Source organism: Triturus cristatus, chromosome 4_2 (genome assembly GCF_964204655.1).
Source record: "Triturus cristatus chromosome 4_2, aTriCri1.1, whole genome shotgun sequence".
Taxonomy (NCBI): domain Eukaryota; kingdom Metazoa; phylum Chordata; class Amphibia; order Caudata; family Salamandridae; genus Triturus; species Triturus cristatus.
The window spans coordinates 797370190-797392542 of record NC_140586.1 but is presented as its reverse complement, the minus strand read 5'-3'; the positions used below and the strand labels follow the sequence as shown (position 1 = coordinate 797392542).

General features: G+C 41.1%; 1 protein-coding gene across 3 annotated transcripts in view; it reads left to right on the top strand.

The window, feature by feature from the left end:
* The window catches only part of LOC146835070 (vitamin D3 hydroxylase-associated protein-like), a 562514-nt gene that overhangs the window by 441315 nt on the left and 98846 nt on the right, over positions 1-22353 (top strand). For all 3 annotated transcript variants that reach the window (XM_085602734.1, XM_085602733.1, XM_085602732.1), the window contains 2 exons: positions 14-53; positions 12361-12469. In XM_085602734.1, the coding sequence (XP_085458860.1) occupies positions 14-53; positions 12361-12469 (149 nt within the window). The remainder of the gene's footprint in view (positions 1-13; positions 54-12360; positions 12470-22353) is intronic.

Below are 22353 nucleotides of genomic sequence, written 5' to 3'. Positions count from 1 at the left end.
AAAAAACATGTAGGTCCGTGAAGACACTGTGGGCGGCCCAGAAAGCACAACAGGTACTTTATTTTTAAGTATCATTCATTAACTCTCTCTTAAACTGTCACGTTGTACTTGCCTCTATTCTTTGGTGTACTCCAATGTTCCCATCCCTTTCACCACAGCAACAAGCCTTTAAGTTCAAGTTGTATTCACCATTTGCCAAGGTGTCTTTTGTGTAAACGGTAAAAAAACAGAAAAGCTTATCCTTTACAATATGGGGGCATGGTGTGGAAATGCCACAGTGCACAAATTAGATTTACAGGGGGAAACAGCAAGAAGAAAGAATATTTACAGCATTCCTACTAATGGATAATGGGGTTGAGTTCTTCCACAAGAATTCTAGGAATATCTAGGCTAGATGGAAGGGAATTGCAAGGGATGGGGTGGGTGTACAGCACGACCTTGCAACTACATGGGGAAATTAAAAACTATAAAAAGAATGTGTAATATAGATATTTATTGTGGCAGAGCTGTGGGCTCTGAAAGTAGGCGTTATAACCCAATAACTGTTGAAGCCTCGCTGCTCACACTGTTTTCTATTTGATGTAGAGAATAAGGATCTCTGACTCCTTCCTACTAATCTAGTTATTGCTATTACCACATCCTGTCACAATACCATATCCTGTCACAAGGCAATTTGTGTGATTCCCAGCTTTGTCTTTTTCTCCAACATACCTGGTCCATCTTCGCTTAGCCAACTCCATGTGGCCCATGTTTTGGACTCATATGCGAACAATACCAGTGCATGCTCTGCTGTGGTTTGGTGCAGCTAAATGTACAAGGTGACCAAATCCATTGTATCAAGTTAAGAAATCAACACATAATTGTTTGGCTACTTTGGTAAAAAGTATTTCATAATGTAGATATTTGGGAGCGAACTGGATACATATTTCACTCACAAATTACAAAAATAATGGTACAGGTAATCTTTAGCTTCAAATTCAAACAGAAATCCTTTACCAAGGCTTGTAGTGTGAGCGTAAAAGTAGTGGAAAACTTAACAAAACTCATCTGTATCACTTCATGCAAAGTTATTATTTAAAAAAATGCATCTTTTTAATTAGCACACTTTGACACCAGTCCATTGGATAATCCGTCATGTTGAGATGTGAATCAATAAAAATGTGCAACTTTCTGTTGATCTAGAGCACTCTTAAAAGATTCTCCTTCGAGGTCCTGTTTATCTTGAATTGTTGTGTCGATGTGTTTCGATACAAGTGTGATAGGGTAAAGCACTTGAGGGGGGTGGGGGAGTGAATATGAGCTAAAAATTGATTTTTTTTAATATAGATCCAAAGAGGAAAATCCCGTGCATACTTACCTGGGAATATTGTCGCTGGGGTTGGTCTGCGGTAGATACGGATATATTTAGAATGCAGTTGGAATAGATTGTGTAATTAATTTGTCTTTTGCAGGTAGGTTCTGTTAAAAATAAGTTGAAAGAATAATGTACAGCTAAACTAGATAAGGCAAAGTTAGGCATCATTTGCTTACCATTCTCAGAAAGTCTAGTTTCAGTCTAGGGGGTTCCGACAATCTTTTGGCTTCTGGGAGCTGGGATGTAGGAAAAACACTTGAGCCAGGAGGCCCAGAAACAGATGTACTTAGAACAAAAGTGCATTTCCTTTCTTGTGATTAGATGCGAGCTGCAGTGAGATATCCCGAAGCTTGAGCCCGCCTACGGTATGCCAATGTGATCAGAGCAGCGCAGAGGATTGATTAATTGCATCCTATGCGAGGCAGGGATTTCCGGGAAATTTTGTTTGTTGGTTACATCGACATTGAGTGTGTCATTACGAATCATAAAACATGCTAGCGCACACCAATAGTACGAGGAAATTTACATTGACTTTAGGAAAACCAGTTGGGCTCATAGGGGTTGTACTCTTAGAAAGGGGCTTACAGAGAAATTATGTAGTTTAGTGCAATAGGAGCCGAGGAACATGCACATAAATCGAAAATTTTGTGCAATCAGACTAATCTTGTGCTTTTGCAAATGATACTCCATTTATGTGGGTAAACTAAAGCAAATTGCCAGCAACTGGATCATTTACAAAACAAAATACTTTCATTAACTATTTGTGTTTAGGGACCTATAATGCACTGAACTAAATTCACAGGAATCCATCCAGTGTCTGTTATTGGGTTTTAATGCAGAGAAGAAAACAATAAATGAAGACACAGGCGCACCAGCAATGTATTTGCAACCAATTGGCCTGTATTAAAGCAAGAGTTAACAAGGGGGCTCTATGAAGAGCAAGAAACACATATCTATCCACCATGTCAGTTGTGTTTTGCCCCCCCTCTCAGTGCATCCACGGGGCATGAGGCAGAAGGGGCCCTGTAAGGCCTCCTTTGTTTCCCCTCCGTCAGGGTTTTCATGGAGGAGAAACCACCATGAAAACCTTGGCGGAGAGGAAACTCCTAATATGCTTGTCGGGACCACGTCGGTCCCTGACAACAGTCTCAAGTCCTTGTGCTCACCTCAGTTCGTTGCAGCTACTGGGTCTAAACTACAGACAGAGGTCTTTGGTAAGAGCATGCTGTCCTAGTAGTGAGGACAAGGGGACCAAAATGCATCTTTGGTGTGCTTGGCCTTTCAAGTGCTGATAGGTGGCTGTCAGCAAACCTTGGGCAGCAGTCTTCAGAGATCTCTGCATTGGCTACCTAGTTTGGGGCCAACAACAATGTTTAGACAGCACCGCAATTGCAGCCCAAGATAGGCAATTGCAGGACTCATGAAGCATGGCAGATTGATACCTACACGGGAAGTTCAGAAGTCATGTAGCATGGCAAGTGCAGTGTGACATGGGTGGGTGTAACATTATGCATCTTGGCAGTTGCAGCTTGACATGAGCCAGTGCAAGATTCATGCTGCAAGGCAGTAGCAGTCCAGCACAGGCCAGTGAAGGATTCATGCAGCTCAGCAGTTACAGCCTGAGACAGGCTGTGGATAGTGTTTGGGATAGGTATGGGATAGGTATTGCAGCATGGGTCACTCCTGTGTTCCCTCTTTCAGGCAGTATGCATTCTCAAGGTGTTCTTCAGTCCAGGATCATGTTGGTCTTCTCCTCTTGGACAACTTCTCCTCTTGTGGTTGCAGGTAGATAGACTAAAAGGCCAGAGGAAAGTAAAGACCATCACCTACGGGAAACTGGCTGTGAGGTAGACATCAGCACTTGACACACAGCAGTCTTTTGAGTTCTCTGTGGAGCACACCCTTCATTTGTTACAAAGAACGTGAAACTGGAACAAAGTGGGGTAGTTTGAGTCCTGCCTTTAAACACATTTTCTAAAACTGGGATTGCAGAACCAGTTTGGGGTTGTTCTCTTTAAGTATACTTGCCAGACTGCTTTTCAGACCCAACCTATGTATAAAGTGATACTTCTTACCTCAGGTAGTATTATGGCTGTCTCCAAACTGGAGCATTTCCAACATTGGCATAATGAAGTGTGAGGTTTATGCACATAGCGGTACCTGTGAAGCAGTAATCAGGGACAGAAAAAAGGACAGGCTTGACCCAGAAACTTCCTTAACTTGAACAACAGGAACTGCTGTCCCAACTTACCTCTACTGTAGGAAATTGGGTTACTGGTTGATGGGGGTGAAACCCTACTCAAGCAGCAACCACAATTCTCATCATGGTGAAACACATGCAAACCCTAAATTAAACTGTGCTTAACCATTCTGGTAGCTTGGTACAAAAGCAGCCAGGCTTAACTTAGAAGCATTGTGTAAAGTATTTATGCAGGACACAAACAGTAATAAGGTGAGAACACAACACAGGAAAAATCTCAAACCAATTTAGAAAAATAGAGTAAAATGTAATAAACTATTTGACAGCAAAACATCAAAAATCAATTAGTAGAACCCAGAGATATGCAATTGTAAAGGTTTAGGTAAAATTAGTCCTAAAAAAGCACAAACCGCCAACTGTGATTATCTGGGTGTGCTGGACTGGGAATAAAATCACAAGTTTAGGGCCACTGAGATGGCGTGCAGGCTGGATACAAGAACAAAGTTAGGCCCGCTGATGACGGTTTTGAGGAGCGATGCGAGGTTCGCTTCGAGGATTCGGCACACAGAGTCAGTTTTGAGTAACTGCCAGGGCTGCGATGTGGGTTTTCATGAAGGATGCTTTGTGCTGCGTTGTTTCTGATGAGAAGTTCTGATGCAGACTTGCGTCGAAGCTGTGTCACGTTGAGTTAGTTCTGAAGAGGAGCTGCAAAGACTGCGATGTGAGCTTGCGTTGAGGCTGTATCAGTTCTGATGAGGCGATGTGAGAGTGTGGCAGGTTTGCGACACACTTCATCAATTCTGGTGAAGTCCAGAGCTGGAATGGCAGAGCACCTTTAACAGTGCTTCCAAGAGTCTAGGTCTGAAGGGGCACCATTTGCAGTGTGGGGGGGAGGGGGGGGGTTAGGACTTACAGCAGGCATAGTCCAGGAGCAGGGATCAAGATGATTAGAGCCTGTTCTGTCCCTGAGGCTCTGAGGCTCTGATCAGGAGGCCAGCCAACTAGACCTTGGAGTCACTCTGGTGGTCCTGAATTCAAGGTTCAGGGCTAGTCCTTCTCACTCAGGGGGCAGAGTAGCAGGGCTGCAAAGCAGTCCTTTTTGCAGCAGAGCAACACAGAAGCCTTTCTTCTAAGTCTTCAGCAGCTTCAGAAGTGTACTGAAGAGTTGGGTCTGAGGGTCCACTGCTTATACCTGGTGGCCACTTTGAAGTGGGAGAAGCTTCTAGAACCCTCTCCCTGAAGAAGTGTCTGGAATTCCCTGCCTTTCTGCCCTGGCCCCCGCATGTCTGGGGGCACAAAATACTAGTGTGAAACTGTGTGTGAGTGTGTTGAGGTGGAACATTTGTGATGTGCAGCTGTGCTGGTGACAGCTTCTCCCCCTTTACTGACAGAGATGGCCCATCCTGACAACACCTATTCTCACTTTATGCCACTGTCTGTGAGCAATACACAATGGCCTACAGCCAGCTACACCTAGTTATGTGTCCCAGGATACAGGCTGCAGGCACCAAATGGCTGGCACAAATTTCGAAAAGTGGCATTTTCAGATTTGTGACTTAAAATCTAACTTTACCATTAAAGAGGGTACCTGCTCACAATTTACATTTTTCGCATATTAAATGTAATAAGGTAAACCAATGTCATCCTAAAAATTACAAACAATTACACGTTTAATGGAATACTAATATATAGACCACCTAGTGCAAAAACTCCCTTAATAGACTTGTTAAGTCCATTTCTTGAATCTAGTGTGTCATGTCCAGACTATACCATCTTAGGTGATTTCAATCTGCATCTAGAGAAAAATTCAGATCCTAAGATAGCAGCATTCATTGATGCAATGGCAAACTTCGACCTGAAACAGAAAGTACAATTAGGTACCCACAATGCCGGACATACGATAGATGGTATCTTCACATCATGTCAGAGCTTAAACAAAATTGACACTCTCCCAATCCCATGGTCAGACCACAAACTAGTAAGATTCACTCTGGAAGTTAAAGAGGACACTGGAAGACCGGTGGAGCATATTAAACAAGTAACCTACCGTGACTGGTCTAAAATTGACAACCAAGCATTTATAGGAAAACTCCAAATATCCCAGCCCACATTAGAGGATAACAGTAATATAGCCTGCAAACAATTTAATGAATGGATAGAGAAGGCAGTCGATCTGACAGTCCCACAAAAAAAGGCTACTCTTAAAAGAAAAACCCCCTCACAACCCTGGTTCTCAGAAGCTCTAAAAACACAAAAACAAACATGTAGAAGAGCCGAGAAAAAATGGAGAACTAATTACGATACCCAACTCAGACAAGAATACAAAGATACCCTAAACAGCTACAAAAAACTAATAATAGTAGAAAAAAGTAAATACTTCGTTAAAAAGATCAACGAGTCAAAAAACTCCAGCAAAACCCTTTTTGATACTGTCAAAAAACTATCAAAGTTCGAAAACAACATCCCAGAAGCACTGTCATCAGACTTCTGCAACATACTAGGAGAATACTTCGTGAATAAAGTCTCATCAGTATACGAATCCTTCAAAAATCAGAACACTGAGACAATAGAAGGGGACACATCACAGCCACCAATTCAACAAGATCAATCAGTTTTTAGATTTACACCACCTACAGCCGAACAGATTGAGAAAGAGATCCACACTACCAACTCAGGCAGCCCAATGGACCCTTGTCCACCCAAAATAATGCAGGTTTGTTCCATACAACTAAGCCTAGTACTGGAAAAATTATTCTCCAAAATTATCAACACCAATATCTTCCCAGATGACTGGAAGATGATATCTATCAGGCCACTACTGAAAAAACCCAACCTAGATTGCGAAAATCCCAGCAATTATAGACCCATAGCCAGGATCCCTTTTGCCGCAAAGATCTTGGAGAAACTGCTAAATAAACAGCTATCCCAACATCTGACGGACGGAGATTGGCTGGATCACTCCCAGTTCGGTTTCCGGGTAGAACATGGGACGGAGACGGCCCTGATCACAGCAGTGGAGGAGCTTAGGCAAATAATGGACAATGGATCGAAGGCCGCCTTGATATTACTCGACTTATCGGCGGCCTTTGACACGGTCAGCCACGAAATCCTTATTACACGGTTAAAAACAGCATACATACATGACACAGCATGCGCTCTCACAGCCTCCTACCTAGAGAACAGAACTTTCTCAGTAGAATTAGGAGAAGCGAAATCCAAGCTTTTCAATCTACCATGCGGAGTCCCGCAAGGCTCATCAATGAGCCCTACTCTTTTTAATTTATATGTAGCTCCACTTGCACAAATAATAAGGAACAACGGCTTCACTCCTATATCCTACGCCGACGACACCCAAATTGTGGTGTCAATAAGCAAGGAGGTACAGGACACAGCAGAAAAATTTCAAATCTGCATGACAAAAATCAGTCAATGGATGAGAATGAATTGCTTAAAGTTAAACGGGGACAAGAGTGAGGTCATGATACTAGGAAGAGACACAAACATATGGTCCCCCATATGGTGGCCTAAAGATATGGGAAGATGCCCAGAGTCGTCAGAAAAGGTAAAAAACCTAGGGATCATGTTAGACACTAACCTTTCTTTCGACGCTCAAGCCAGCAAACTAGCTTCGTCACTCTGGTACATTCTAAAAATGATCAAAAACATTCTACCGTACTTACCGTATGATTCACGCAAGACAGTGGTGACAGCACTAGCCTTGTCCAGACTGGATTACGGGAACGGCTTATACGCCGGAGCATGGAAGAAAATCCTACTTAAGCTACAACGCCTGCAGAATGCAGCAGCCAGGTTGATACTAGGAATACCAAAGTTCGAACAAGTAAGCCATAAACTAAAAAACCTGCACTGGCTACCAATTGTAAGTAGGATACATTTTAAATCATTATGCTTGGCATACAAGGCACTAAACGGAATTGGATCACAATTTCTAAAATCACATCTGCAACTATATGAGCCAAACAGATTACTCAGATCCAGCCAAATGAAATGCATCAGGGTCCCTAGATTTCGGAAAACTAACTGGGGCGGAAGAAGCTTCCTGGTACACGCAGCAAGAATATGGAACCAACTACCACTAGACATAAAAACTAGTCCATCCCTGAAATCCTTCAGAAAGGAAGTCAAAACATGGCTTTTCTCCACACATCTTTAGTCAACATCATCAGACCCAGTGGTATATCTCAGCGCCAAGACGCCCTCGGGCAATCGCGCGCTATACAAATAGATAAATCAAATCAAATCAAATCAAATCCTATGGGAAGGCAGGCCTCCTAGTAGTGAAACGCGAATGAAAGAGTTTTTCATTTCCAGGACATGAAAAAGTGCTTTGAATACACCTTACCCTGGGGGTGACATATATGTATTAAAAAGGAAGGTTTGGACTTGGCAAATGGTTTATTTTGCCAGGTTTAAATGTCTGTTTACAACTGCACACATAGACTGTAATAGCAGTCCTGAGAAATGTTTAAAGGGCTGCTTCAGTGGGTGGTATAATGAGTACTGCATGCCCTCTCGCAGCATTTAATTTACAGGCCTTGGGTACAGCTCGTACCACTTTACGAGGAACGTACAAATACATTGAATGCACCAATTAAGTGTAAACCAATTTCAACATGTTTAAATGAGAGACCACAAGCACTTAAAGTGCTCCTCCTAATCAAGGGAAGATAATGTACGTAAAGGTGAACATTGAGCTTTCTTGAATTATGATAATAAAATAATATCGATCACTTTTTTGGAACACTGCACACCATATGTTCGCATCCCTAAATGCTGTATTAAAATTGATTATTATTCTAGTAAACGGAACTCAATTTACCAGCCTCAGCATTGATCAACTTGTGACCTACAGGCCAGAGGATAGCCATAATAATAATAATAAAAGCAGATTCATTGAAGTGTCCCAGCACTGGGACTCCGCTCCAACAAAAACTACTCATATGAGAGGTTAATAACATACGGCCAAGAGCCAAGTTTTCAACTGTTTCCTAAAGGAGGTTTTGGATGGTCCAAGCCATATTTTTAAAGGCAAAGTGTTCCTAGATCTTGGAAGCTTAGTAGTTAAGAGAGCTGCCTCCAATTCTGAAATTTGACAGCACCTTGTAGAAATAGCAAAGAACTTTAAAGGCAATTCGCTTCTTAATAGGGAGCCAGTGCAGTTCTCTCAAACCAGCCCCAGGAGAGCCGCGTCTGTGGAGTTTCAAAAACAGGTGCGCAGCAGAATTTTGGATGTGCTGTGATCTGTGTAGCCACGTTTGGGAAAGCCTGGTGTAAAAGGGACAGCAGTCTAGCCTAGAAATAACCATGACCTGAATGATGTTTTTCTGGTATGACAAAGGTAAGAATCCTAGAATCTTCTTAAGGACTTTTAATACCCCAAAACATTTCTCAGCTAGAAGATTTACTTGGTGGTCTAACAACGACCTTTGTTCTAGCCAGATACCAAGATTTTTTAGTTTTTGTATGGTGGTAGACCAAATATCAGGCTGACTGCCCAAAATCTAAAATCCTGTGGGGTATGTTTAAATTAATTCATTGGTGGGAATTGACCTTGAAAAAAGGAAGACAATTTTGGAAGTCACTGTCAAAGGCAATACAGACAAAAACACAGTTTTCCATGAAGAGATTTTCAGAGCTGTTTTTCAGTTTAGTCAATTGTGAAGAGTTTGCTACTCCTACATTTTTTCTATTTCACCATACTTATAAAGTGCATGGCTACTCGAAATCGGGCTTCCCAGCACTAGGAAAAAGAACAGTGAGGGAAGAAAAACAAACAAACAAATTATGGAGAAAGATACGTTTTTGGCTGCTTTCAAGTTAAAAAAGTTGTTTTCGCTTCTCAAATTAAGAGGCAGCGATATACAGAGCTTGAGGGCAAGATAAAAAAATTAGCGTCTTCCACATCTGTCTCTGATTATTCTGAGCACAACCAGAAGATCAAGGTAATTAGATCTGAGAACCCTATTGGATTGATATGTTGTGATGAATCGATGAAGAACATTGGGGCCGATCCGGTGTTTGGCCTAATATACAAGGCAAAAAGCCTTAAAATGAACTTTGCAGCGTATGGGCACCCAGTGGAGGTAGTTTAAAGCTTCCCTAGCTGACTGCAATTTAGGAATGTTTAATAGTGTCCGGGCTGCCACATTCTTAATAATTTGAAGATTTCCTATCACTACCTAGGTAGAGTGAATTACCGTAATCAAGGAGTGATAGGATCAGCTCCTGGATCACTATTCTTGACTTAGGCGTAACCCATCTGAGAACTTTCCTTAATGTTCTCAAGAGACCAAAACAGCTACCAGCTACCTTGTGCACCTGTGATGCCAGCTGAAGAGAGAATATCTTCATGAAATCCAACACTTCCGTGGGGAAATGGGATATGAGACTGGCTCCCTCAAACTAGCATCCCTTAGAACTAATCTGGGATTATCCTCACCATCATTTTGGACAGGAGGAGGACTGAAAAAAGTTATGCCTTAAAAGTTAGTGTATTTTTTTCAAAACACACTCTCTTTCTTTCTGTCACTCACTTACAGGTTCCCTTCACCAACAGTGGGGTAAAAAAAAAAAGAGAGAGAAAGAAAGAGACACACACCCACACTCTCTTACTCTCCTCTCTATTATCTCCACTCTCCCTCTTTCTCTCTCTCTCTCTCAAGATAAATTAATATTAAGCCATGGCAGTGAAAATAAATGTGGCCTGAAAACATGTTATATAGAGCAATGTTGCTGATGGACTCACATTCACATATTTATTGCTACAGTGGAAAGGTATTGGACTTTAACAGTACAGCAAGGATGACATGAAAAACACTGCATTTTACAGCCCCACGTTTTGCATATAGCAATTACTTTACGCATGGAATTGGAAACAACTCACCTAATAGTCACAAGTGTAATTTTACTGTGCTACTCAAATGTAATCCCTGGTATTTGGGATATGGTTAAATAAATTGGTTAAATACGTACGCATAAAAAATTGTCCTGGCATAAACCGTATTCTCAGAAGTGCAGAGTGATAATAATATAATTTAATATAATAGGGCTAAAGTACCCCCCATCAACATGCATTACAAATATTTTGCAAGCCACCAAGAACATCCATGACCTTCTAGTGGAAGGTCTTGGAACTCTTGTGTCCCCTGCAATGTCCGTATAGTGAACCATGGGCATTTTATTCCTTACAACAGATTGTCACACCAACACCCTTACCTCAACCACTTAAATGTTTTGTGGCATTCTCTTTATATGAAAGTGATAGTTTGACTGCAGACATAAAGAATTAATGTGGGATCTTAATTGAAATTAAGTACATCAAAAAGCAATGAGTAATTTGTTGCTCAAAGATTTCAGTGTAGTGAAAATCTAATTTTAATAAATGCCTACTTTAAGAATGTGTAGAAAAATTCTGAGAGGTTCTATTTTTTCCTGTAATGACCTTTACTGTGAAAAAGTAAAAATAGTGTGATAGATATCTCCTTTATGCTCATTTTCTTTTGGAAAAACACTTCTAAAGAAAGAAAAGTTCCTATTTTTCTTCTTCAAAATTCAGCTGTGACTTCTTTCATCTTCGCTAGTGGCAGCAAACATTGTAATGTCAGTAGTTACCTCTAATGACTTAAGGCCTGATTACGATGGCGGGAGGCCCACCACCACCAGCCATGCGGTGGCAGGCTCTGCCATCGGATAGCAATTTCCCTCCCTATATTATGATGGCAAGGGTAATCGTTCCGGTTGTAAAGACCGCCCACCACTGTTCCGCCACAGGCACTCGTTCCGATTGCCTGGCGAAGCTGTCAGCATGTGTAAAATGGTGGCTGTGCCTAGCAGGCACAGTCCACCATATTACGATGCAGGCCACAGCCAGCCTTTCTGTGGCGGGTAAACCACCATTGAAAGGCTGGCGGAGAATGCCTTCGTGGGCTTGTTGCGGGCCCCCCTTGTGTTGGGGGTTGGTGTTGCACATTGGCCCCTACATTTCAGTGCACTAAGTGGCAGGCACCACGCAGTGCCTGCCATGTTGTGTAATGAAAAGAACAACTGTCATGTTTAGCATTGTGGCCGGTGCTGCAGCCAGCAGCACCCGCCACAATGTCAACCATGCACGATGCGACCGCCACGGTGGCGGTTCCATCTTAATCTGATGTGTAGGACCACTGTGTTGCAGGCGGCCGGTCCCAGGCACTGCTACAGTGGCGGGTGGACTCGGGTCCCCCCGCCATTGTAACTGCCTCCCTTATTACGGTTGAGTAGCTTTGTCATTTCTTTATTACAGGACATGCCACATGTTGCCTGTAATGTATCCATCCACCCCTCTCTTTCCAAAGCACATGGTGCCTTCACTGACTCAAACATACCAGATAAACTCCAAGTCGATTTTGTGTGAAATGCTGTGGCAAATTTATCCTCTGTAGTACTATCTGAGTATTATTTCTGTTAACAGTGTCTATAAAGGATCTGAGTGTGTATGTGTGCTCACTCTGATGTGCCAAGAAGTAATTCTTGGACGGACAATATATGTGAGAGTGCTAGGTGTACTGAATGGAAGTAGGTTTCTAGGAGTGGGCCTTTATGCTAGAGGAAAGTGTGAGTGTAGTGTTTGACTATGAATTTGGGTGGGGGCCGTTTTTCATCATTTGTGTTAACTACATACCTGTCTCTCCTACAACTCTAGAAATCAGTGGACATGCTAATATGCTATTATGACTTAATGCGGCAAAACCAATGTGTGAAAATGTCTTGTATTGCCTTTTCTCACTTGATTCTTTCCCTTTTTACTCAGGACTACAAGGAAGAGTTTATTGCGGAATGGAAGAAGCTGAAGTTGGATGTTGTTCTTTGTCCAATGTTGGGTCCTGCTTTTAATATTGGGTACCCCGGACTTCTATTTGGTAATGTATCAGTCAGGGGCGACCTTGCTTTCATGGTTTGTTCTATGTGCTGTGAGCCCCAAAATGCTTTCTGTTACCACCTCTTGTTGGAAGTTAGTTTTGTGGGGCGGGTTAGAGACGGGTCAGAGAGAGGGGAGCGTGTCTCAAGTCCATCTCTGTTTGGCTCATGTTACTGTGACTTAATTGTAATCTTACTGCATTTTTGAGTAATAGTTTTGAAACATTGCCATAGAGAGTGTGAGTAATCTACTGAATTTTGGGATAGAGAAACCATAGAAAACCACTGCAATTTACCAGGCCATGGCAAGTGGTTTCTGTAACTTTTGCATCGGGTAACACTGCTTAAACTTTACACCTTGTTTAACTCTATAGACCCACTCATTAAAGTGCATAGGAATATTCTCAGCATACTTTTTCAGGAGATTATTGGCTCTGGTATCTTTCCCGATTCTTCGAAGACAGTCTCAATTTTACCTCTCTTAAAAAAAACTAATCTGTATCCTAGTGACACCAGCAGTTACAGACCAATCACCAGGATACCTACCATTCCTCACTAAAGTCCTGGAAAAAGTTCTAAACCCCCAATTAACAGCCTTCATAGCATCAGCGGAGCTGCTAGATCCCTTGCAATATGGTTTCCGAAAAGGGCACAGCACCGAAAACAGCCTTAGTCATGGCAGCAGATGAGCTCAGAGAAATACTGGACTCGGGTGCCAAGGCTGCTTTGATTCTATTGGATTTATATGTGGCTTTTGACACCGCAAATCATGATATACTGATCAGACGACTCACAGAGGCAGAGGTTAAGGATTCTTCCCTCAAACTGATTAATTCCTATTTGAACAATAGGTTTCAGTATGTTCAGCTCGGAACTTCCTTCTCAGAGCAGTGCATGCTTCCATGTGGGGTACCTCAGGGCTCCTCATGGAGCCCCACATTATTCAACATAATTTGACCCCCTTGGCTGATATCATTAGGCAGTTTGGCTTCTCTGTGATTTCCTACGCGGATGATACTCAGTTAGTGGGGTCTATCTCCAGTAATTTGGAGGAAACAGCTGACCAATGTATGTTCAGTGTGAATCAGTGAATGAGTTCAAACTGCCTAAAGCTGAACGGGGGTAAAACAGAGATGCTCCTGATGGGTTCCGACACATCCTTTTGGTTGCACAGTTGGTGGTCGGCTGACCTGGGTAATGCTCCGGTTCTTGTCAAGAAGGTGAAGAATCTGGGCATCATCTTTGATGATAACCTGACTTTTCAACATCAGATTAATAAGGTTTCATCTACAGTCTTCCTGACTCTAAAGACAATTAGGAAAGTTCGGTCTTTCATTCCACCGAAGTTAGTAAAAACACTTTTGACGGTAATGCCCTGTATTTGGGCTTACAAAAACAGCATATGCTCAAACTACAACGTGTACAGAACGCAGCCGCTAGATTGCTGCTGGACCTTCCTAAATTCCAGTCAATTTTCGAGGGATTGAGAAAGCTAGACTGGTTCCGAGTGAAAAAAAGGATAGACTTTAAATCTTTATGTCTACCTTTCAAGGCTTTGCACAGGAATGGTCATCAGTACCTGAAACAACACCTTACCTGGTACTCTCCAGCTAGAAATCTAAGATCAGGGCACAGTGAAATTGTTGAACTCACTCCTGACTGATTTAAAGAGCAGCTCAACGCTGCTCTCCTTCAGAAAAGCACTAAGGGGCATATTTGCAAGGCGCCGATAGAAAATTATCGCCGCTTTTGCGGCCGTTTACGGACGAAAAACGGCGATAATTTAATCGTCTAATTAGCAAGCTCACGCTAACGTGTGAAACCTTTCATTAGCGCACCTATTCTCAACGCCCAGCTTTGGATCTCTAATGAGATGCAAAGTGGGCGTTCCTGACCTGACCTGACAGGAGAAATGTCGCTAAGCGACATTTCTCCTATCATCAAGCCCCACGCTATGAAGCATAGCGGCAGGAAAAGTAGCGATAACCCCTGTTATCACTACTTTCCTTACGCCTGCTTCAGGACTGACTTAGCCATGATATGCTATGGAAGGAGGATATCATGGCTAAGTTTGTGAGTCCCTATCAGCAAGCTAACGCCACATTTCGTGGGATTATCGCTGGGTTTCCAGCGATAATCTCACGTTTGGCAGTTAGCGCTAGGATTTTTATTGCTTTTGAGATAAGAGTTGCTAATAGCACGCTATCTCAGCGATAAAATTCCACGCTAGCCGGCGATAATTATCCTAGCGCTAAGTGCGCTTAGCGATAATTATCACCGGTTGTTGCTGATATGCCCCTAAAAACCTGGCTGTTCTCTACCTCTACCTAAACTTCTCGCTTTCTGTTTTTTCTGGCAACTTACCGCGCAGTGCCTAGACGCCTTAGGGCAATCGTGCGCTATATAAATTCCCAAGTCAAATCAAATCCTCAGCAACATTTCAAAGGCTATTTCCCCAAACTATACTCCAGGACTCCAATTGCTGGGGCATGCCCTGCTTTCAACAAGAAATGCAAAATGTAAGGCACATTGTTCGAACAGTGCAGAATGTGGATATTTATACATTTTTTTTTTTTTTTTTTAGTTTAAAGAAAAGTTTATTGGATATAAAAAAGAAATATAACAATTCAAAATACATCATATAACGTAATATAAATCCAAAATTGGTTATAGAACAAGAGAGATGAAAGAAAGAAAAGGAAAGAAAGAAAAGAAAGATAGAAAGGGAGAAGTGGGAAAGAGAGAGGAAATCATAAGATAAATAGCAGTATCGTAACTAGAATACAGCATGTAAACATTTCGGCGAATGATAAAAATAGTATGAATAACAAACGTGCATTATACACTAAAATAATAACAATAGATAAGTTAAATTTTTCTATTAAGTTTACGGAGGCATGGATACTTCTTCATTACAAGGAGTATGCAAAGGTATAGCACGAGCAGAGGCATTTAGGAAATTGGTGATTGGTAACCACAACAGACTCGTTTAATGGCCAAAGCAATTGGATAGACATAAGCTCGGTCTAATCTGTGATTATAGCAGACGCCATACCACCAGGCTTGGAATGAAATGTTAGAGGCAGTTTTCCACGATTTTGTAATTTGTTGAAATGCAACGGCTAAAAGTAAGTCCACAATAGAGGTGGAAGATCTGAGAGAAGACCATACCTCTGAGACACTACCTAGGAAAATATGAGCATAAGAAAAAGGGATATGTGTGTGAAAAATTTTGTTAATTTGCTGCCAGACTTTGATCCAAAAAGTGTGAACAGGAGGGCAGGTAAAGAGCATGTGGTAAAGATCTGCATTAGGGGCAGGGCATGACCAGCAAGTAGAGGGAACAGTAGGGTCTATACGGTGTAGTTTGGCCGGAGTAATTAGGAGTCTATTGTAAAGAAAAAATAAAGTTTGTGTGATATTAGCTGCTCTTGACGACTTCCTTATTTTATTCCAGATCTTTTCCCATATTAAAACGGAAAAAGATATACCCAAATCCACCTCCCAACTGCATTCCGTTGTAGACTTAGTACGGGAAAGAGATGTAGATCCTAATTTTTTATAAATAGTGGATGCCGAGGCTGGGGTATGTAGAGAAGAAAGTGTGAGAGGAGAAGATGTTGTATGAATATGGACTGAGGATAAGATATTGAAGGAATTTAAAGCAGTAGAAGTCAATTGTCGGTATTTCGATAGATAGGAAGGGGGAAGAGAAAAGCGGGTGCGAAGTACAGAGAAGGGAATACAAGCATCTTCTTGAAATAGTTGATGGGTCCACTTAAGGTCAAGTGCTAGCCAATCCTTCCAAAAAAGGGTCCTATTTTTGATTTTAATATGTTTATTATACCAAATTGGGGAGTTTAGAAAACGGGTACGATCATCAAAACCTCCAAACAAAAGAGGCTGAAAATTTTTTCGGGCATTCTTAAGAATGGGAAGTGACATTTTCAATGGGATGTGAGTTAAGGACAAAAATTCCTCAAAGGAGAATGGATGGAAGAAGGAAGATTCTAACTCTACCCACAAGGGATGAGGATTAAAAGTGTCCAGATCTGTAGATAGTAGAAACGAAGAGTGTTTGAGAAAAAACGATGTGTGATAAGAAGAGAAGTCAGGGAAATTGACTCCACCCATATGCTTGGGCTGTTTAAGTTTGGAGAGAGACATCCGAGGATGTTTATTTTGCCATAAAAATTTTGATAAGATACCATAAATTTTTTTGAAGCAAGATTTAGGAATATTAACAGGGAGATTGGCTAAGTAAAATAAGATTATCGGAACTAACATCATTTTAATCGAATCTAATCTGCCCCACCAAGATAAGAATAAAGGATGCCATCTTGATGTAGAGTTACTCAAAGTGAGCTGTAAGTTTTTTAAGTTTAGAGCCACAGTATCTTTAAGGGAGGGAGTGAACCATAGGCCCAGATATTTAATTTTAGAAGTGTTCCAGTGAAAGGAAGAATCTACAAAATCTGCGTGAAAACAATATTTGTTTAGAGGGAGAATTTCGCATTTGTCAATGTTGAGTTTGTATCCCGAGACTAGAGCAAAAGCAGAGACTTCTGATAAAAAGGCTGGAATGGATGATTGAGGACTTGAAATGAATAAAAGAATGTCATCAGCATACGCTGAAAGTTTTAAATTGCTGTCTGCATAAGGGAAGCCTGTAATGTTAGAATTCAAACGGATTTTTGTTAAAAAGGGTTCTAACGCTAAAATAAATAAAAGTGGAGAAAGGGGACAACCCTGTCGAACCCCTCTATGGAGGGGAAAAGAAGAGGATATAAGGCCATTGGCTAAAATAAACGATCTAGGAAAAGAATATAATAATGAGATATATGCAATAAATTTGGGACCAAAACCAAACCAACGGAGTGTGGAAAAAATAAATTGCCAGTTGACTCTGTCGAAAGCTTTTTCAGCGTCTAATGCAATGGCCGCTAAAGAACCTGGGTGAGAATGGGACTTACTAAGAACATTAAAAAAGAGACGAGTATTATCTGATAAATAACGACCTTTAATAAAACCAGATTGTTCTCTGCCAATTAACCGTGGTAAAATATTGTCTAGGCGAAGAGCTAGAATCTTTGCAAAAATTTTATAATCCAAATTAATCAAAGAAATGGGTCTATAGTTTTTACACAGAGTAGGGTCTTTGTTGTCTTTAGGAAGAAGACATATTAGAGCCTCTTGAAAAGAGCCTTTAGATTTTCCAGAAGAAATGAAAGATAAAAACAATTGATGTAATTTAGGAACAAGGAAAGAGGCAAAGTGTGCGTAGAATTCCATGGTAAAGCCATCTGGTCCAGGAGCTTTGCCCTTTTTAAGTGAATGAATAGCTTTAAGAATGTCACTGGGGAGTATATCTGAGTCCAGAGAGGAGAAATCAACATCCGGGGGAGATGGGGAGGGAATAGTGGCTAAGTAATGGGAAATGTCAGCCAAAGAGGGCGAAAACTCAGGAGTATAGAGCGTTTGATAGAAATTAACAAATTCTGAGAGAATATCTTTATCTATATGAACAGTTGTGTTATTAGAGGTTACAATAGAATCGATCTTTGTGCGTTCTTTTTTAACCTTAAGATAATTGGCAAGTAGATTGCCAGATTTATTCTGAGCGTTATAGTATTTAGCACTGGACTTCAAAAGAATTAGGTTTGCAAATTCTGTAGAGAGTTTATTAAAAGAGAGTTTGGCTTTAATAAGATCATTCAGCGTAGATTGATTTTCTGTTATATAATACGAATGTTCCAATTTCTTAATTTGTGAATTAAGAGTTTGAATAGATTGCGTAGATGTTCGACGCTTACGGGCCACGAATGAAATAATGAAGTCTCTTGAGGCAGCTTTAAAAGTATCCCAAATGAGTTGGGGGGATATATGTGAAGTGTCATTTTCAGCAAAAAATAAGGATGCAAATTCCAGAAATGATGATGAAAATTTGGGATCTAATAATAAAGAGTTGTTAAATCTCCAACGTTTAGTGCCTTTGTTGGGGGGAAGTAAATCTAAACTTAAAGTAACTGGAGCATGGTCTGAAATTAGAATGGATCCTATGTCCGAATGGGAAATATGTTGTGTGAGAGGTTTGGAAATAAAAATATAATCAATTCGGGATTGGGAGGAATGTGCCGGGGAAAAGTATGTGTATTCCTGAATTGTAGGATGACAAAGTCTCCAGGAGTCTACCAGAGATCTTTGTTGAATAGTGGAAGTGAACTGGTTGTGCATGGAAGAAGGAGAAAATCGGGATTTGGATCGCCTGTCTAAAAAGGGGTCTAAAATCATATTACAATCTCCGCCCAATATTAAGTAATCATCCGTATATTGCATTAAAGAAGAAAGAAGGTGAGGCCAAAACGTTTTGTCTAAAGTTGTGGGAGCATAAATATTGAAAATGGTTAAGGGGATTTTGTTAATCAATAATGATACAACAACCCACCTACCCTCAGAATCATTCTCTTGCTTCACAAGTTGAATGTCTAAACGTTTGTGACATAGTATAGTCACACCATTTCGTTTCCCTGAACCAGGCGAAGCATAGACATGACCTACCCATTGACGACGTAGTTTAGTTAATTCACATTCAGTTACATGAGTTTCTTGCAATAACGCAACATCCCCTTTTAAATTAGCAATATGAGATAAAACCCTTTGACGTTTAATGGGAGAACCCAAGCCTTTGACATTCCACGATACAATATTTAAAGTCATCTAAATCTAAATACTAACTCTTCAATTATCGTAGAGACAGTCATATGTAATGTTTACTAACTGTACAGTGCACGTTAAATTAGTACCAGAAAGAAGTATCATAAAAAACTGTTGAGAAAAGATAGCCATACTTAAACAAGTAGAAGAGAAATTATAACACCAAAGAGAGAGGTAAAGGTATAAGACAGAAACTGAGAAGCTAGGAAATAGAATATAATGAGGAAAGGAAGAACAAGAGAAGAAGTTATAGATTATTACAAGAATGTAAGTAGAAAAAAGAAAGAAGAAGAAGAGGCAGGACTGAGATAAAAAATACAAGATATGAGAGAAATAACAGAGCGCCCAGCATAAGAGATAGGATAGGGAAGCGAGGGCAAAAACAAAAGAGAAAGGTGGAAAGACAAGGAGGATAGAAGTAGAGAAGAACAAGATGAAAGAATAAATAAAGCACATACCACAAAAAGACATGGACAAATGGGGATGGTGGAAGCCCATGAGGAAAACAGCACACCAAACGCGGGGTACCCCGATACAGAACGGAAAACGAAGACACCATCCAGGCAGTGGAGATATGATCACGGAAGGACGATGATATATTGCTGCTTCTAAAATAAAGAAAAGGGGAAAGGAAGACCAATTACAAAGGGTATACGAAACTTATGATCACATATAATGACGAAAAACAGAAGAACAAAATTAATATAAACCAACAACATTTAGAATAGATAAAGCATTCGTTTAGCTATAAGATATAGGTTATAAGTCTTAAGTATCTTCAGGTCTTTGAAGTACGAGGAATTTCCATGCTGTCTTCAATACAAGAGTCAAGAAAGGCTTGTAGACGTGCCGGGTCTTCATAGGTCGTAGTTTTGTTGTTAAGGGTGACTTTCATAAGACATGGGTGAAACAAGCCAAAACGAGCATTGAGATTCCGTAGTGCAGGCCTCATATCCAAAAATTGTTTCCGCCGGTCAGCAGTTGCTTTCGCATAATCCTGAGCAAAAAATAAATTATTACCTTGCCAAGACACTCTCCCTTTACTTTTGGCTGCATGAAGAACTTTAAGTAAGTCTGTGTATTCTAAAAAGTAAAGAATGACACCACGAGGCTTGGAAGTAGAGGAAGCAAACTTAGAATTTTGGCCTAGTCGATGAGCTCTTTGAATGTTCAGTTTTGGAGATTCAGGAATGTCCAGCAGGGTTGGTAGAAATGACTGAAAGAAAGAAGGCGCATCGGAGCCCTCAATTCCTTCCACAAGGCCATAGATGCGTAGGTTGTTGCGCCTATTACGATTTTCCAAATTCTCAATCTGAGCCTTGAGATGAGCGACCTCTAACTGTAATGGAGGTATTTGAGACGTGACAGACTGAATGGAATCAACGCGTTGAGAAAGCAGTGAGGACTGTTGCTCCATTTGAAACCATTTATCTTCAAGATTCTGGAGACGAATGTTGGTCTCTTCCATATGAGGTTTAAGTGCGCGAATTTCTTGAAGAAGAAGTTCCATGGATAACGTCGTTGTAGAGCCTGTTGGAGACGGTGGGTCTTTTTTGACACGTTTTGTAGAAGTGGTAGATGAATTTTTAGGTAATTGTTTAGGATTACCACGAGGTAGGTTGGACTGAGTAGTAGTGGCATTGAACTGCGTAGTTTCATGGTCTTCCGTATTGTCTTGCAGTACACTGAAGGGGTTAGGATCACTCATCGTAGTGCTGTCACCCAGAGTAGAGCCAGTACGGAGTGCACGGGCTTTTGCCATAGTAAACCACACAATAAGATGTAAAACGTGTGGAGAAATGTGGATACGCAAATGATTAAACGCAGAAGTCCAGCCAAAAATGACGAAAGTCAATGAAAAAAGGATAGAGATGAGGCAAAAAGCATTTAGAAAAGTACGCTGCACAGGTTGTTTATAAACAGCAAATCTTCAGAAAAACAACGAGAGCGACCTTGCATAGATAGAAAGCAAAAAAGCCATGACCTCGAGCCAACTCTGAGGAGATAACATTCTGCGCCGAGGTAAAAAACAAAATGGCGGCCACAGAAACGAGCGCGAACGAAAGTGCGCTGAGAGAGAGTGAAACAGCTCACCCTGAAGATCGAAAACGGGTTCAAATGAGAGCGCTATGTTTCATATCTTCTTGCCAGCGCCAGCATCGTCCCAAAGATGAAGAAAAGATGCCTGGTGGAAGCTCCGGTCCTCACGTCAGTAAGGAGCTCCGCGATCCGGCGGCCATCTTCTTTGGCTCCCAAGCCACGCACCCCATTGACACAGTAACATCGATATTTATACATTTTAACACTGGAGTATTGACAGCGAAATGACCTTCCTGTCATTGCATAGGAGATTGGTCCTCACCAAAACTGTTTCTGGATGTGAAACACAAAGACGGGAAAAAAATCCTTTTAAGTAGTGTAAAATGTGTCAAGTTGTATTATTTAAGGGGCATAACCACAGGTTTACACCATCAAAGGACACACTTCAATAATGCTGCCTATTAATTGAATGGGCAAAGACTCCTTTTTTGCTCCATTTATCATCAAAGGTGGTTTGCCACCTGGCATGTGGGTGTCCTCGTTCCATAAAAAGTAATATTAGGAGCACAGAACAAGTATTGCTTATGACCGTTCAGTGGCAGATATCAGTGGTAAAATTTTAAAGAGTGTTAATGGTTAGGATTTAAAAAGTAACCATTAAAATGCTCCCCCCAAAAAAGTTTGCAATTGGTTCTTTTGGGGTGTCAAAAGAAGTAGAGCTGCTAATTCTGCATTTTGTGGCATGCTCTAAATGAAGATGTCCATAGGGCAGCAGGTTCGTTGGATGATGGAGCCTGTGTAAGGCATAGGCTGGTATTTAGCATTCACAGTCTTGGTTAGACAGGTGCAAATGTTAGCCACTTGTTGTGGCTTGTCCTGAGCAATAAGACAGTCCACTGATAAAGTACTTTGTTTAGCAAACTAGCCCAACAACAGTACATATAAATAAAGAATCCACTGACGGAGGTATAATGTAGCGCAGGGTTTTACAAAGTGACGCATCTGCTTAGATGCGTCACTTTGTAAATAGGGTGCAACAGGAGGCATGTTTTACGCCGCCGATGTGTCACAAAAAGTGACGCAACGGAAGCGCAAAACTGTTGCAAGGCCTCATAAATAAGGCCCTAAGTGT